At 44.9% G+C, this 14647-nt stretch overlaps 1 protein-coding gene across 1 annotated transcript; it reads left to right on the forward strand.

The window, feature by feature from the left end:
• Positions 1–1111: 1111 nt before the first annotated feature.
• CALM2 (calmodulin 2) lies at positions 1112–14275 on the forward strand. Its single transcript, XM_075412837.1, has 6 exons — positions 1112–1241; positions 5539–5569; positions 10649–10792; positions 10866–10972; positions 11822–11957; positions 13373–14275. The coding sequence occupies exons 1-6, from the start codon at positions 1239–1241 to the stop codon at positions 13399–13401; spliced, it is 450 nt and encodes a 149-aa protein (XP_075268952.1). The 5' UTR covers positions 1112–1238; the 3' UTR covers positions 13402–14275.
• The last annotated feature ends 372 nt before the right edge of the window (positions 14276–14647 follow it).

Raw genomic sequence — 14647 nt, forward strand, 5'->3', positions numbered from 1 at the left:
GGCCTTTCACCGAGCTCAGCCAACACTGCAGCCCTCTGTGGAACGACCCGTTGATTTCAAGCGCGTTGATTTCAAGTGTGCTGCAGGCCTTTGAAAACGCAAGTTTGAAAACTCTGCCTGCAGTAATTCTCCTGGCCATGTCTTGGAGCAAACGCTGGTCAGACTTTTCAGCTCAGCACTGCCGGCCATCCGCCCTTCTCGGGCACAAGACGCGGGCGTATGTGGTTTGTGCCCTTTCGGTACCAGCGCCGGAGCACGGCGGGAGTTTTTCCAGCCCGCGCCAGACGTGGAGCCAGGCTGGTTCGGTAACTCTGCGGGCAAGGCCTCCCGCAGCGTGCCGAGATGAAGGCCTGATGCGCTCTGCCAACGCGGGACACGTCGCCCAGGGGCACCCAGCTGAAGGCACCACGACGGGCGGCAGCCACCGCCGGGCCGCGGCCTCTGCTCCGGCCGGGCCTCCCTCCCTCCCTCGGCGGGGTCTCGGGGGAAGGAGGCCGCGCTTCCCGCCCCGCTCCCCCCGGGCCCTCTGCGGCGGCGGAAGCGGCAGCAGCAGGGCGCTGGGGCCCTGCCCGCCCGGCACGCCCTGCCGCAGCGCCGGCCGCCAGCCCGCCCGCCCGCCGCGGGCGCAGGGAGCGGGACAACGGGGCGGGACGGGCCCCGCCGCACTGGGCCGCGCCGCGCCGGGCCGGGCCTCGGGCACTGCGGGCGGGGGGGGAGGGGTATCCGCTTCCCAGCCCAGACTGTGCATGTCCAAGTGACGCATTGCAGGTACGAATCCACCAATCAGCGCCCTCCTTCTGGCGTTGCCGCACCCCCTCGGCATTTTTTTTTACTAAAATCCTCTTCCGCCCGGAGAAATAGTCCCGCAGCCTGCCCCCCTCCGGCACCCCCCCGCGCCGTTTCACTGGCGCAGCCCCGCTCTTTCCCGCACCTCGCCCCCTCCTGCGCCGGGGCGTGAGGGCCCGGGGCAGAAAGGGGACGAGCTCGGGCTGCGGGGGGGCCTGCCGAGAAGAGCGGGAAGAGCCGGGACTTCTTTCGCAGCGCCGTTCCCTGACGGGGAAAGGGGAGGGGGGAGGGAGCGGCGCGGAGCGATCCGGCAGGGCGGTGAGGAGGTTTATGAGGCACTGCTGGCGGCCGGGCAGGGCTCAGTGTGAGGCGAGCCGTAGTGTGGGAAGGTTGCTTGTGTGCCCCGCGCAGCCGTTAGCTTCCACCACACCCCGCAGCCAGGCCAAGCCACCATGGTGAGTCCCTGGGCGTGAGGTAGTGGCGGGGCTTTGCGGGTGCCAGTCCGGTGATTGGTGTGCGGGGCGGGAGGGGGAGGCGGTGGGGTACGTGTGGTTGGGTGCGGATGCGTGGTGGTGGAGAGAAGGGCAGGTGGTTTGGCTGGTGCGGGGCGAGGTCGCCTGCAGCAGGATGGGGGTCGAGGCGGAGGCGTCCCTCGCTGCGGCCGGCGGGCGGGCTGGGGCGGAGGGTCGGGCTCGGAGGCGCGGTGCGTGTAGGAGGAAGTGGTGGTGAACGGATCCCGCCCGGGTCGCTTTCCCGCCCTGGGGCGTTGGTGCGGATTCAAAATTCAAACGGTCGCTCGGTTCGAGCGCCATGACGCTTTGTGGGAGCGGGGGGGGGGTGGGGGTTGGGGTGGGGGTGGAGAGCGGCAGATAACGGTTCCTCCTGGGAGGAGACCCGCGTGGGGGGTCCCGGCGGGGGGGAAGGAGCCTGCCACGATGGCAGCAGCTCCGCTTTCTTATCGCTTCCTCCCCCTCCCCCGGCAAGCCCGGCGTCTGCGGCTGAATGGGGCTGGGGAGCCAGCGGCTGCTGCCAGCGCTTAAGATGTCCGGCTCGCTAGCGAGGTGTGTTGCGCCTGGCAGTAATGCAATGCGGAGCCCTGCAGCTTCTGAGCAGCATGATGATGAGGGGCAGGCTTGCCTCACTGCACCATCTCCCCTCCTTGCTAGACCTGTTGTCAGCTCGCGTTGGAGCCGCGCTCCCCCGCCGATTTCGTGATAACGCCGTGCTGTCGGTGGCTTTACTGAACGAGGGATTTTTTTTTTTTTAACCAGTTTTGGTCATTGCGGTGGACAGTCCTGCATTTTCTTGATCGAGCACAATTTAATTTTTTCCTAGCAAGAATCTTATTGAGGATTTTAATCAACTGTCGAAATAGAACACATTTTGTGGAGTTGGAGAGCTGTTTCAAATTTGATCTAAAGGATGTGGGTTTAGCTCTTTTTAATTAAAACAAGCGGATACTGAAACACGCACGAAAAGGAACAATTCTGTCTCAAAAGCAGCACCAGTGGCCACTTAGTACTGCCTGCACATTAAGAGAAGATGCAGTGTAGTGGGATTGCCTTTTCATTCATTGCACGCTTGCAAGGAATCAGATCACTGTCAACGTGCCGTGGCTAACGTGAATGATGGGTACTCAGAACTAAGGGGTTCTTTAACTCCTCTCTCTGGGCAAAGAATTTAGGTGGACAGAAGCCTGAATTTGTTCTTGTGCTTAACTTAATATAGCTAGCCATCTGTAAAGGGGGAAAAAAAGCAGTGACTCTAGTAGCAAAAAACTCGTGTTGCTTTTAGTCGCTATCTGTACCCACCCAAGAACGGAGTACCTTCAGGAAAGGTCCGTGTGCGAAGGGGTGTGCCCGGGAGGCACGGTGGCACCCTGAAGGCGGTTCGGCTCGCCCTGACGGAGCGAGCGCCCCCGGAGTGAGCGAACCTGCCCTAGGCAGGGCTCCAGCCCGTACGTGCGAGCCCGTCTGGGTGCTGTGCTCCAGCTAACCTTGCCCGAGCGGGGTGTCGGCGGGGGCGCAGCGCCTGTGCGGTTCGCCCGGACGCCGGGTCCCGCGGGGGAGCGGCGCGCTGGGCTGCGCTCCCTGGCCTGCGGCCGGCCGGCGCTGCCCGGGGTCCCGCTGCCCGCCCGCCCGCCCCGCGCGGCGGTGGCGGCGCGCTGCCTCTAGAGGCCGCGTGCGCCGCGCCAACTGCCGCGCGCGCCGGGGCGGCGGAGGTGAAAGCGCTGCAGCGGCGTGGGTCGGAGGATGCCGTGGCGAAGCTGTGGTGGGTTCCCTGACTGCATCAAAGGAGGCTGGCGGGTGGATCTTGGCCGTAGTAAAGGGCACGTCAAAGCTACAGCGTAGGCGTGTTACAGATGCGATTTAACTGTTTGTTTCCGGAGTCGGGTTGTGTTACTGAAGGTGTGTGTACTGTCACGTGCATGACGCATGAGTGTCTAGCTTAAATTCGGGACAAAGAACTCCCGAAGGCCTCTCGAAGAAGACCATAGAGGCCGGTAACTGGCAGGCCGTTGGCCCTCCACCAGGGTAGCACTGGAGGGAGAGATCTGGCAGCCTGGCTGGCTCCGCCTTCTGCTGCTGCTGTTGCGCAGCCGTCCCTGCAGAGCCTAGCACTGCAGAGTACAGATGGTGTTTGTTCAACCTTGCCCCACCTCCTAGCTTATCTTTCAACTGCCGGGTACCTGTGGCTTCTTGTAAGCTTCGTGCTCTTTTCAAACACTTACAGGTACTGAGAAAGCTTATCCAAATTTATGGTTAGTAGCTAGAGAATGTTCTAAGTTCATGGAATTTTCAGAGAGAAAGCGTTTGGGAACAGTTAACAGCCTAAACACTGCTTAATGTCATGTCTTTATATAAAACTGTTTAGATAAAACAGTATGTGACTCAACTTGGTAACCCATAAGTATTGACCTAAATAAACTAGGTTCTTGCTACCTAAATCTGATCTACAGCTTTCTGTGGATATAAATATCCTACAGAAATGTAGCACGTCGTTCTCTTCACTTGAGCGATAAAAATGTAAACAGCATGCAAAGGTATGAGTCTGTGTTAATGATACACTCCAGACAAGCAAAAATCTGTTAGGCTTCTGTTGAGTGCCCAGCGGAATGCTTCCATGTCAAAGCCTGGTGTTGAATTGGTGATGTCCTCAGCAGTGTTGCTGACATGTTAGACTGTCTTGTGTTTTTTTTTTTTAAAAAATTCAAGATGTATGGGAATACTTCCTACAGCTGCTGCAGTTGGAACAAGTGTAGTCTATAGCTGCAAATAGTATTGGCTGCTCTTCCAGAAGTTGCTTGGTAGTGTGGTCTTGATTCTTCAAGCATGTGAGCCACAGACAGTCTGAGAAATCACTGATCTTGGGCTGTTGCTGTACTGTATGTACATTTTTGTAAGCAGTTTAGCTCTTGTGTGGTTGCTTGAGCAGCTACCTTATGTTACAGGAGGAATAACTAGAAGCTGATAACTTCTAAGTTTGTGTGCAATATAGAAATGTAATTCAGACTGAAATTAGTGAAGTAGAAATTAACAGGTGGTGTATATACCTTTTTAGGTATTTCATTGGTAGATGGCTAATGTGTAGAGAGACCCCTTTGTGGGCACACCTAATGACTGAAAATGTTTCTAACTGGCAATATTACAGTAATCATAAAAAGGTTGTGGCTGGAATGGTCACAATAGGAACAATATTTTTCTGTTGAGCTTAGGCGGTGAGTGTGTCTCTTCTGTATTTTAAAGTGTTGGGTTTTTTTAACTCCCTGGTGGAGTACTATGGGGTAAAGAGCTCAAGGAGCTTCCTTGAAGGAAATGTATGACCTTGTTACTGCAACTCAACTGAAGCTATCGGGATTTGTTTAAAGAATCAGCTGATTTGAAAACCTAGGGAAAGTATTTATATGGTCCTGAAACACCTTTGTGTTCTTCCAGGAATGAAGTCCATTTTGGTTTGACCTTGAAGACTGGGGGGGGTTTGTTGATTCAGAACAGTTCAGTGATAGAGCAAAATGAGCTGTAAACTGGGGCTTACCCAGCTGATACAAAAATTACATTTCTTAAAACACTGAACCTTTCTCTAGTGGCCTTGTAAACTACCTTAGGCTATGGTGAGTCTGTAGACAGTGGTCTGAAAAAAGTCTAGACAGCCATATGACAAATGCATTGGAATTACCAGTTTGGGCTGAAGCTGCTAGTGCACATTACATGGACTCTGTGTTTTATGGCCAGGTCTTGGACATGAAGCTTCATGTTAGTCAAGGGATGATTTAATTCTAGAGAAGAGTGTATTTTTCTAATTATAGCATTGTAACTTAACAGAAGAGACTAGTCTACCTTAAATTTGGAATTTGGGGTAAATGCTGCAATACTTAGACCTAAAGTGCTTAGTGTAAAGTTGAGGCTAGTTTACCAAAGTATTACTAGCAGTAGTCTGCTGTGTTAATGAGTTTAAAACCAGTCTAGAGGGACCTGTGTGCCTGGAGTTTGCTAGTGTTGCTTGGGTAATTGATATACATCGTAATCTACTATTTGAGTGTACCAGATATTGCAGGGTCAAGAAATGAGGACAGGCTGCAAGTTCTTTCTAAGCAAGCAATCCTGATGACTTTTGAGCTGTATTAGAACTATTTCAGAATGCTACAGATAAGTCCTGAAGAGCAGCTGCCATATTCAGAGGCCTCTACAAGTCTGTGTCTTATTTTGCCTTGAACTTTTGCTACAACTATAATGATACTCTCTTTTATTGCAGGCTGATCAACTGACAGAAGAGCAGATTGCAGGTGAGGTTTTTATGTGCTGTGTTGCTACTCCTACTTGACCTGGTACATCTCTTAATCCAGTGACTGTCTGTGTTACACAAGATATTTAGCTTTCTTAGGTACTGAAGTAGTATTGTGGAATGTTTTAAAGGCTTACCTACTGTAAAAGCACCATGGATACAATGAATCTGAAGTTTTGTCCTCTAGAATAGTTATACAATCCTCACAGCTTTACTAGCTAGTAGACTTGGGGCTCTGTTTTTCCTCTCGTGACTACAGAATTGTCCAAAGTGCAAACTGAAAGGGGGGGGGGCATTGGTGAATCTCTGATGGAGACTTGGAATCTGGAGTACTCTTCTAACAGATGGTGAAAATAACTAACTTTGCAGTCTCTTGTCAGTGGAGATGTTTCAGAGTGTCTGTTTTTGATGACAGCAGAGACTAGTTCCATGATGGCAACTCTTGATACTCCATATTTGGAGCTGCATTGTGTACTTGGACGCAAGTGTTCTGTGCACTGTTCTGAAGGTCTGGCGCTTGCTCTGAAATGCTTAAATACGCATGTCTTACATCTTAGTGTTGGCCCCCTAACAATGGTTTCTATGCATTAACAACTGTCTGCAAGTGGCTGAAACTTAGTTATTGTGTCTCCTACTCATGCAGGCTGCACAAACTAGTATCTGTCACTGCTCTCTGAAGACTGATTTCATCTTTGATAATTGATGTGACTTAAAGCTGGTAATGCAGAATTCAGCCTTGCCATGGACATAATCTTTAGTGGTTTTGATCTGACAAGTGTATAGTGTTAGTACTAGGAAGTCTTGAGTGCATGTAACTGTTGTGTGAAATGGTTTTAGAGGGTGTTGGGGTTCTGCTGATCTAATAGTACTAGGTCAAGTACACAAATAACAGCCTGCAGGAGGTATTGCTATTTAACTGTGGTGTAGCTCTTGAAGACACTGTATTAAACAGAAGTGTCATAATGAGCTAGTTTGTTTTTACCGTAACTGCCAAATTTGAAGTGTGAGAACATTCTTCTATAGCTTTTAGACTTCAGCTTGCTTTAACTCATGGGAGACTAATTATGGTTTTGTGGAAAGTGCTTAGTCTATTTACTTGTTGCCATGGTACTGTCATATGAGTAAGCACAAGCCAAATCTAGTGCAACTTGAGATTTTTTTTTTCCTGGAAGTGGCCTTACATACTGTAAGGGTTTTGTGATCAGTTTAATTGGAGCAGGCTTTATCAGTTGTCACTGCTGTCTTCTCAATAATAGTTCATTGTTCCAGGTCTTAACTGTAGAAGCTTTATTAGTTGATGTAGCTGATTATGGAATATAAACAGGAAGCTTATTAACATGACCTCATGATTAGGGCAAAAGTTAGCTATTCAGTAATATAGTATAATTCGCAGAGCCAAAAGTGAGTATGAATCAGCTTGTCATGCTGGAGTAGACAGTTTTCATTTGTGTGGAAAGAATAAAAGTATAACTTTGTTAGTATCCAGTGTAAAATGGCCTGCCACTTTCAATTCAGCTATGGTATTTTGTGACATAAAGACATAAGCCCAGTGCTGCTCTGTTAGGAAACCGTCCCTAGTACTGCTTAGGAAGGGTTGCGGTCTGTGTAGTTTTACTGTTGAAGGCTAGTGTATCGTGTGGGAAAACTGTTACAGGTACAGTTGCATGTTTTACAGAGTGTGTAGTTTTGAAGGCTTGAGCCCCCTACTTACTATTTCATCTTTCTGAAGATAGTTAGCTTTTGATTTGGAAGTGGGCTTAAGAAAACGATACTACAAGATAGAGACAACATTAGCTTTCTTAATAGAAGGCCAAAGTAGTTAAAGTTGCTCCTTCTCCTGGGCTTAAAACAAATCTTTTTGCCTCTGCTGTAAAGCACCAGAATACAGTTGTTAAGGATTCCAGGTGTTATTTCCTGTGGATTTCATTGGTCATATAGGACTGAAGCTTTGTGTTGTTAAAAGTAGGGGTGAAAGACTTGAAAAACTGATTTTGAAAGCTGACTAGGTGTGGAATGTAAACAATAGTTCCAGCTTCATTCAGTAGGAATGGAAGCTGCCAAGTCAAATGGGTGTCCCTTTGGTTAAGTGTCTATGAAAAAAGGTGTATAGGTCAGGACCGTTTGATGGGAGGGGTTGGATCTAAAGATGCTTTTGTCCAAAGCACCTGGCCTAGTGAGCTAAACCTCCTTCCAGTAGACCTCAGAGGTCTAAATGGGCTCTCTGAACATGTAGTCCTATGTATGGTGTTTATTATGCCTTGTTTCTTTAGTGTGCTGTGGGTCTCTGTTGGAGATCTGACCCACAAGAGTTGTTTAAATTTATTTCATAGTAGAAATAGTGATGTTTAAGTGTTGAGTTCCTGGAGCTGTGAAGAGAACAATTGACATTCTTCTATAAAAGTTCCAGACATAACTGGCTAAGCTGTGTGAAAGTGGGAATGGTAGTTCTGGGTCACTGAAGACTGCCACTTCATCTGGAAAGGTGATGTGGTGCAGACGTGCCTCAGAAGCCACTGTTAAATAGAACATTGAGCTACAGTGTTAGAGTTCATGTTCTGTTGGTGTATCCTTTTTTCATGAGGCCTGAAGTAGTCTCTGGATGCAGTGTGCTTCTCGGAAGGAATGAAAGGCTGAAACCTTGTAGGCTGGCCTGAAGATGAGTGGTTCTGCTGGCATTGTCCTCAGGTTTCTGACAGGTTAGCCTTATCTGGGATACAGGGGAATTTTCATTTGCAGTTTGATGTGGAGGAGTAGAGGGAGCATTTGCTGTATGTACCTACTTAGAGTCGTAAGGAGTTTGGGAGGTGTGGTTTATAATCTAATGCAGCAGGAAGCCAGAATTGAGTTGCTTGCTAAACTTCAGTATTTCATAGCTGTCTTCACTGGCCATTGCTGCAAATCCTCCAATGCTAGGTTGTTCTTGTTCTAGTGTAAGCTATATCTGCATGGGTTGTTATTCCTTTGTTCTAACTACTGGAGGTTGTTCCTAGAAGTGGTTAGAGGTATTTTAATTGTATTCCTAGCCTGATTTAGCACTTCAAACAGGAATATACTGCTGATCTTTGACTCACTTTGCTGTCTTCGTGGCTATGGTTTATAGCTGGCTGTTTCTTGCCTACAGCATCTTTGAGTAAAAGAATGGTAAAGAATTGTCCTTTGAGTGGTTCATTTCAAGTGTTCAGAATATACCACTGGCCCATGTTGTAGCAAGCCAGTCTTCAAATTTTGTGTTTAAAAAAAAATGCAATACTTTTTCTAAGCAGGCTCATTGCAGTACTGTGAAGTCTGCTTTATGTTTGGGTTGTTGACAGTTGACCTTCAAACTGAGGATGAAGTGGTTAACAGCTAAACACTTTGAATAACACTTGAGTATCTGCTTTGATGAAGATTTGATGTTCCTCTTTTGAGGTCCTTCTATGATAGACTATGAACTGCTTTACTAGGCCAGACCCGTAACCTTTTCTTCCCTGGTGTAGAACTTTACTCCTGATAAACCTATTTGTCTCCAAGCTAACTGAAATTAGCCCCAAAGACTGGAAGTTACTGTAGGTACAGGTTACAGCTGCCTGTTTGCATAGGCCTTTTTCTGTTTTGTGATTATACAATACTGGCTTGAAACTGTTTTGTTTGGTCCCATGGTAGCCTTGCTCTGATTGTTATGTGCTGAATGGTGGGAGTTTGTGTTTGGAACACTTCAGACTGTTAGATGTAGAAGAGTGTGGGGTTTTTTCCTGGATGGGACTCAGCTGTGGCTCTGGTATTGTAGCTGCATTTGTGAAATATAAAAAGCCTGTTTTTGTAGTTGCATTTTTAACACTTTGCCAGCTTGTGTTCACCTTGAGTGTTCCAGAGTATGAAATGGATGAAGTAAGACTGTATGCAGTTTGTTTGAAAACACAACTTTTACTGTGACTAATTCTAGCCTGGGAAACTCAACATTTGGAAAGCTGGCTGCTTGGAACTGCTGACAAAATAATTCTTGGAAGTTTCTGATGCAGGAGTACTCTTGAGCTAACAAGTTCTCTAAAGACATGGTCCTCGGGTGCCTTGAAAGCTGTAAAAGGATCTTAACTATACAAGGGAATAGAGAAGTCTTTTGTGTTTAACTTGTGTATGCGCTACTACAGTCCAGTGAGCTAGTTTAACGTCTGTGGCCAAAGACTAACAGATGGTGTGGATTTAAACCAACTCCGCTCTTGGACTGGACGGTTAAACATGTTATGCTTGTATTGGTATTGCTGGCTACCATACAGCCGTTGTAGAGGACTAAGAGGTAGCACTGAAACACAGTTAAGCAGTCTTAGAACTGTTTTTGACTAGTTCTGTGAAGGCTGTTTCAGGATAGAGTAGGGCTGAAGCAATTTTCTAAGCGGCTTTTCAGAAATTAAGACTCCAATGACTTTTCATCTTGAACTGGCTGGAGTTGTGTATCTGCATAGACTGCAGAACTGCAGAAGTTCCATGGGAGAGAGAGCTGGGAGGAGTTCCTTTTTAGCTAGGTATGGCCAAATGTTAAGACCTATGGTGCTAGGTACTGCAGCTTTATATAGCATACATATATTGTTCAGACTTGCTTGTCCAGCGGAAGTGAGTTATAATGAGAAACTATTTTTGGGTTGGTCTGATTATACCTTCTTCCATTGACTTGACTCCTCTGTTAGTAACAGAAGTGTGGTTAAGCTGTAGCATTTGTATTTTGAGTACCATTTTTAAACTTTCTCAAAGTAATTTCATTACTTTCTCATGAGAGAAAGTTCCTACCAAGGATGTGGATCATTGTAGTTGCAGGTAGCTATTCCTTTCAGCTCCATATTAGGGATCATTCTTCAGGATAAGTAGTAACAAACATTTGAGTGCTCCTGAAATGGATGACCTTACATCTCATTTAGGTTAAAATGTGGTTGATTGATGGACTGGTTTCCAGATGCTGGTGCTTCCATATTGGCACTACAATTATAGTAGACTGAGCAGTATGCCAAAACTTAAGAGAAGGAAAGCAAGTTTTGTAACTTAGAACAGTAAGCAACAGTGGATTCACTTTAAAGCTGAAGGGATTAACTTCTTTTTTTGTGTTGTACAGAATTCAAAGAAGCTTTTTCACTATTTGACAAGGATGGTGATGGTACTATAACTACAAAGGAGTTGGGGACAGTGATGAGATCGCTTGGTCAAAACCCCACAGAAGCAGAGCTACAGGATATGATCAATGAAGTAGATGCTGATGGTAAGATTTTACTAACCAGTAATTTAATCAAGTGCCCAAAACATGTTTTTCTAACAACATAACTATCTTGCAGGCAATGGCACAATTGACTTTCCAGAGTTTCTGACAATGATGGCAAGAAAAATGAAAGATACAGATAGTGAAGAAGAAATTAGAGAAGCGTTCCGTGTGTTTGATAAGGTACTAAATGTTTACTTTAACAAATACTTCTGTTACGAAAACTCAGTCTCACTCCTAATGGGCTTCGTCACTGAATTTAAGGGTATCTGCAGTCCTATCGCCTAGAACCTCTAGGTTAACTAGTCACCCGAAAGTTCAGTCTACTATGGTATTGTACCTGAAAGTCACATGAGTCATCGTGATAGTGGTGGGTGATACTATTAAGCCACCACTTGCTATGACACTAAAATACTTGTACAAGGCTGGCAGGGAAATTGCTTAAATATTTTAAATGGTAATCTTTTAAATCTTGCACTTAGCCTTTACTAAGTAAATTGCTAAATGAGTCTGAAGTTACTGAGCTTCTTAGACAAGATGCCCTTTCAACAGAAAATAGAAGTACCTTGGGATGTGGGGAGGAAGAAGTCAGTCCTGAATTTGCATACACTAGTACTTTGAGATCGAGTGTCCCAACTAGGGTGGAACATGTAAAAGTGGTCTGTGAAGGCCTTGTTGCTTTCTGCTGAACTCCTGTGAAAGTAGTAAATGAGGTAGTAACTTCTGGTCTAAGAAATAGATGCGCAGTCATATGGTTGAATAGGCATCTGTCACCTAAAAAGGTTGCAAAAGGTGTCGATTGCTTTGTTGGTGATTAAAAAATGTCTCTGCATAGGTCAGCCACAGTAGACTGTATTGAATAAGTTGTTTTTAAAATGTCTTTTCAAGACTAAGGTCCTGGACAATACTGAGGATATGCTTACAGCTCTCATTTGCCTAATTTCTTAATGTTTCAGTATTCTTAAGCTATAGTTAAGTCACTAGGCCTTAGACAAGTCTATTCCAGTATTCCTTTTTCCCCTTCCCTTCCAGGATGGTAACGGTTACATTAGTGCTGCAGAACTCCGTCATGTGATGACAAATCTTGGGGAGAAGCTAACAGATGAAGAAGTTGATGAAATGATTAGGGAAGCAGACATTGATGGTGATGGTCAAGTAAACTATGAAGGTAAGGAGTTGTCAAGTGATTCTTTTTATGTAGCACTCTTCATGCTGGTGACTATGTAGATGCTAGTAGTCACACAAAGTTTAAATAGGGCAATGTTCAGGTGAAATCTTCTCAACAATTAGTGTTCTTTTAAGCTAATGTCTTAGTATGTACATTGTGTACTTCTAAATAGGTTTGAGTGGGTTATCGCTACCTTTGTGCTAAAGGCAAAAAATGACTATTCAGCTGTGCAGTGGAAGAAGTAACTTTCTAAATCTCCTGATGCCTAATGACCATTAGAATAAGGAAGCTGGCAGAGATGTTCACATATAGTTCATACTGTTCTGTTCACTAATGAATGTTGATCTGACTGACTGTAGCAAGTCACTCATTTTTCGTTAATACTTTTAAAATTACTGATTAAAGCCTGTAAAATCCACAGTAATTTCAAGACCTTTAGAAGACCTCTTAAATAAGTTCACACAAATCAACTGCAGCTGCAGCTTATTTTTCCTTCTTTCTGGCATTGAAACTTAAATGAAATCATACAAGCAGGAGGAGTTATGTTAGACAGTTGCTTTGCAGTTCAGAAGCACCAAACTTGTTTTCACTTAGCTCTGAGACAGTGTTCAGAAAGTTAGGGTATTCTCAGATAATACCCTTACTGTTTCTGAGCTACAGGTGTGGCTTCCCTTTAAGGCCTTTTTGGTTGTGGCCTTAGGATGAGTGCTCACCTGTGAGTTGAGTGAAAAGGTGTTTTAATGAACAAGGCAGCTGCTCCATAACTGTACTTACAGATAGACTGTTTAGAGGGTGGGCATCCCTCTTGTTTCCAGTTTCTCTTTTGAAACTTGAGCAACCAGTTGACCTTTTAGATTCCCAGTTTCTTTTGTTATTGTACCTGAAGCTATGGTTCAACAAGGTAAGTGAAGAATCCTATTTTGTGGAATCTACAACAGTGTGCTGTGACTAAGCAGTAATTCAGTTGTTTAAAGCCAGTCAGGCAAAACAGTGAAACTTGAGCTATTCTGGTTTGGAAAAAAATTCAGACCAACACAGTGTCTGTCTTGTACACATACTTAACTGATCGTTGTTTCAGTACAATTTCTACTGACTTCATAGTCATTCTTGGATGCCTTGTCCCCATCTGTAAGTCAGCAGGCATGAGGACCCTGTAGTGTTTGTTTTGGAAGTAAGGCTGTTCCCCAGTTCACTGAGGGATCAACTTTTATAAAAAAGTAGAGGCTTTTTGACATTAGATAGGAAGTTTTTAGGTGTGATTGGTGGGAACGGGGACTGTTTTGAACATGCTTTATTGACTCTCTGAAAATATAGTTTTGAAACAGTGTTCAGCACTAGTAAGGCAGGTCACTTCTCAGGTCTTGCCATTCAGATTTTTCTCTGAATAACTCTTGTGCAACTCTTTCCTTTTGCAGAGTTTGTACAAATGATGACAGCGAAGTGAAGATGTTGTACAGAATGTGTTAAATTTCTTGTACAAAATTGTTTATTTGCCTTTTCTCTGTTTGTAACTTATCTGTAAAAGGTTTTTCCCTTACTGTCAAAAGAATATGCATGTATAGTAATTAGAAGGCCATTCCTCCATGTTTTTCTCCTTTACCTTACTGTCATTGTTCTGATTTTTGGAAAATTGATCTAAGTAACAAATGTTGCATGTGGCTTACTCTGGATATTTAAGCCCTTCTGCACATCTAAAGTTCGATGGAGTTGGTTAACAGAGGGAACATCTGGGTTGTCTTTTTAAAAAAAAAAAAGTAGCTTTCTTTAGGAGACTTAGGTATGACTAGTGTAACAAGTTACATAAAGTAAGCTTGGGTTTACCATGCATTAGCAATTCTTTAGCTAAAGCGACGTGCTGGCTCTAGTTCTACAGTCCATAAAGAAGTTTATTCCGCTTTCTGTGATGGAGGATAAAGGACTCTTGCAGCTAAGTGCAGCATAAAACCATGTGAATATTACATATACATGTGGCTAATGCACTGTAAAAATCATTCTCCTAGCTTACTTCACAGTAACTTGTTTGTGGCCATACCTGTAACATGTTGTTGAAATGTGGAGTCTTAACGTTGTGGACGATTGACAGTCAACAATATGAAACTTAAGTTGCACTAATGCAAAACGGGTGATTTATCCAGGTACTCGTACACAAGTTTTTTTGTACTGCTGGTCCTGTACCAGAAAACATTTTCTCCTCTTGTTACTATGCTTTTTAAACTTTGTTTAGCCACTTATTTTCAAAAAAATCTGCTTATGGCACGATTTGCCTCAAATCCATTCCAAGTTGTATATTTGTTTTCCAATAAAAAAATTACAATTTACCCATACTGTTTCAATGTATCCTTGAATTATTTACAGGAATTGTTCAATACAGTTGCTGCTCTGTGTTTCAGTATGTAGCAGTTTGGTTTGCTTATGCAATGGATTGGCTGTCTTAAAATAGCTTGGAAGGTGAAAACTTAGTCCTTAAACTCTGGCCCTTAATAGTATTGTTGACTTGAAGAAGCTTTCTTACTAGTAGTTTAAAATGTATTTTACAGTCTTGTGTGGAGCTTGGTGCTTCAATAAACTTACCGTAGTGACTGGCTATGCCCACTATCTGTAGACATTGTGAACTGGATGTTGACCTAGTTCAATAGTTGACCTAAAATTAAAATTCCTTGTTCAGACAACTAAACCTGTTTGCTTTCTTT

This window comes from Opisthocomus hoazin, chromosome 2, assembly GCF_030867145.1.
Source record: "Opisthocomus hoazin isolate bOpiHoa1 chromosome 2, bOpiHoa1.hap1, whole genome shotgun sequence".
In the NCBI taxonomy this organism is placed as follows: Eukaryota; Metazoa; Chordata; class Aves; order Opisthocomiformes; family Opisthocomidae; genus Opisthocomus; species Opisthocomus hoazin.

Bases quoted from the DNA above. Each gene is read 5' to 3' on its own strand.
- CALM2 (XM_075412837.1), top strand. The intron at 5,570-10,648 runs GTGAGGTTTTTA...TGTGTTGTACAG, and splicing joins GACAGAAGAGCAGATTGCAG to AATTCAAAGAAGCTTTTTCA. The intron at 10,973-11,821 runs GTACTAAATGTT...CTTCCCTTCCAG, and splicing joins CGTTCCGTGTGTTTGATAAG to GATGGTAACGGTTACATTAG.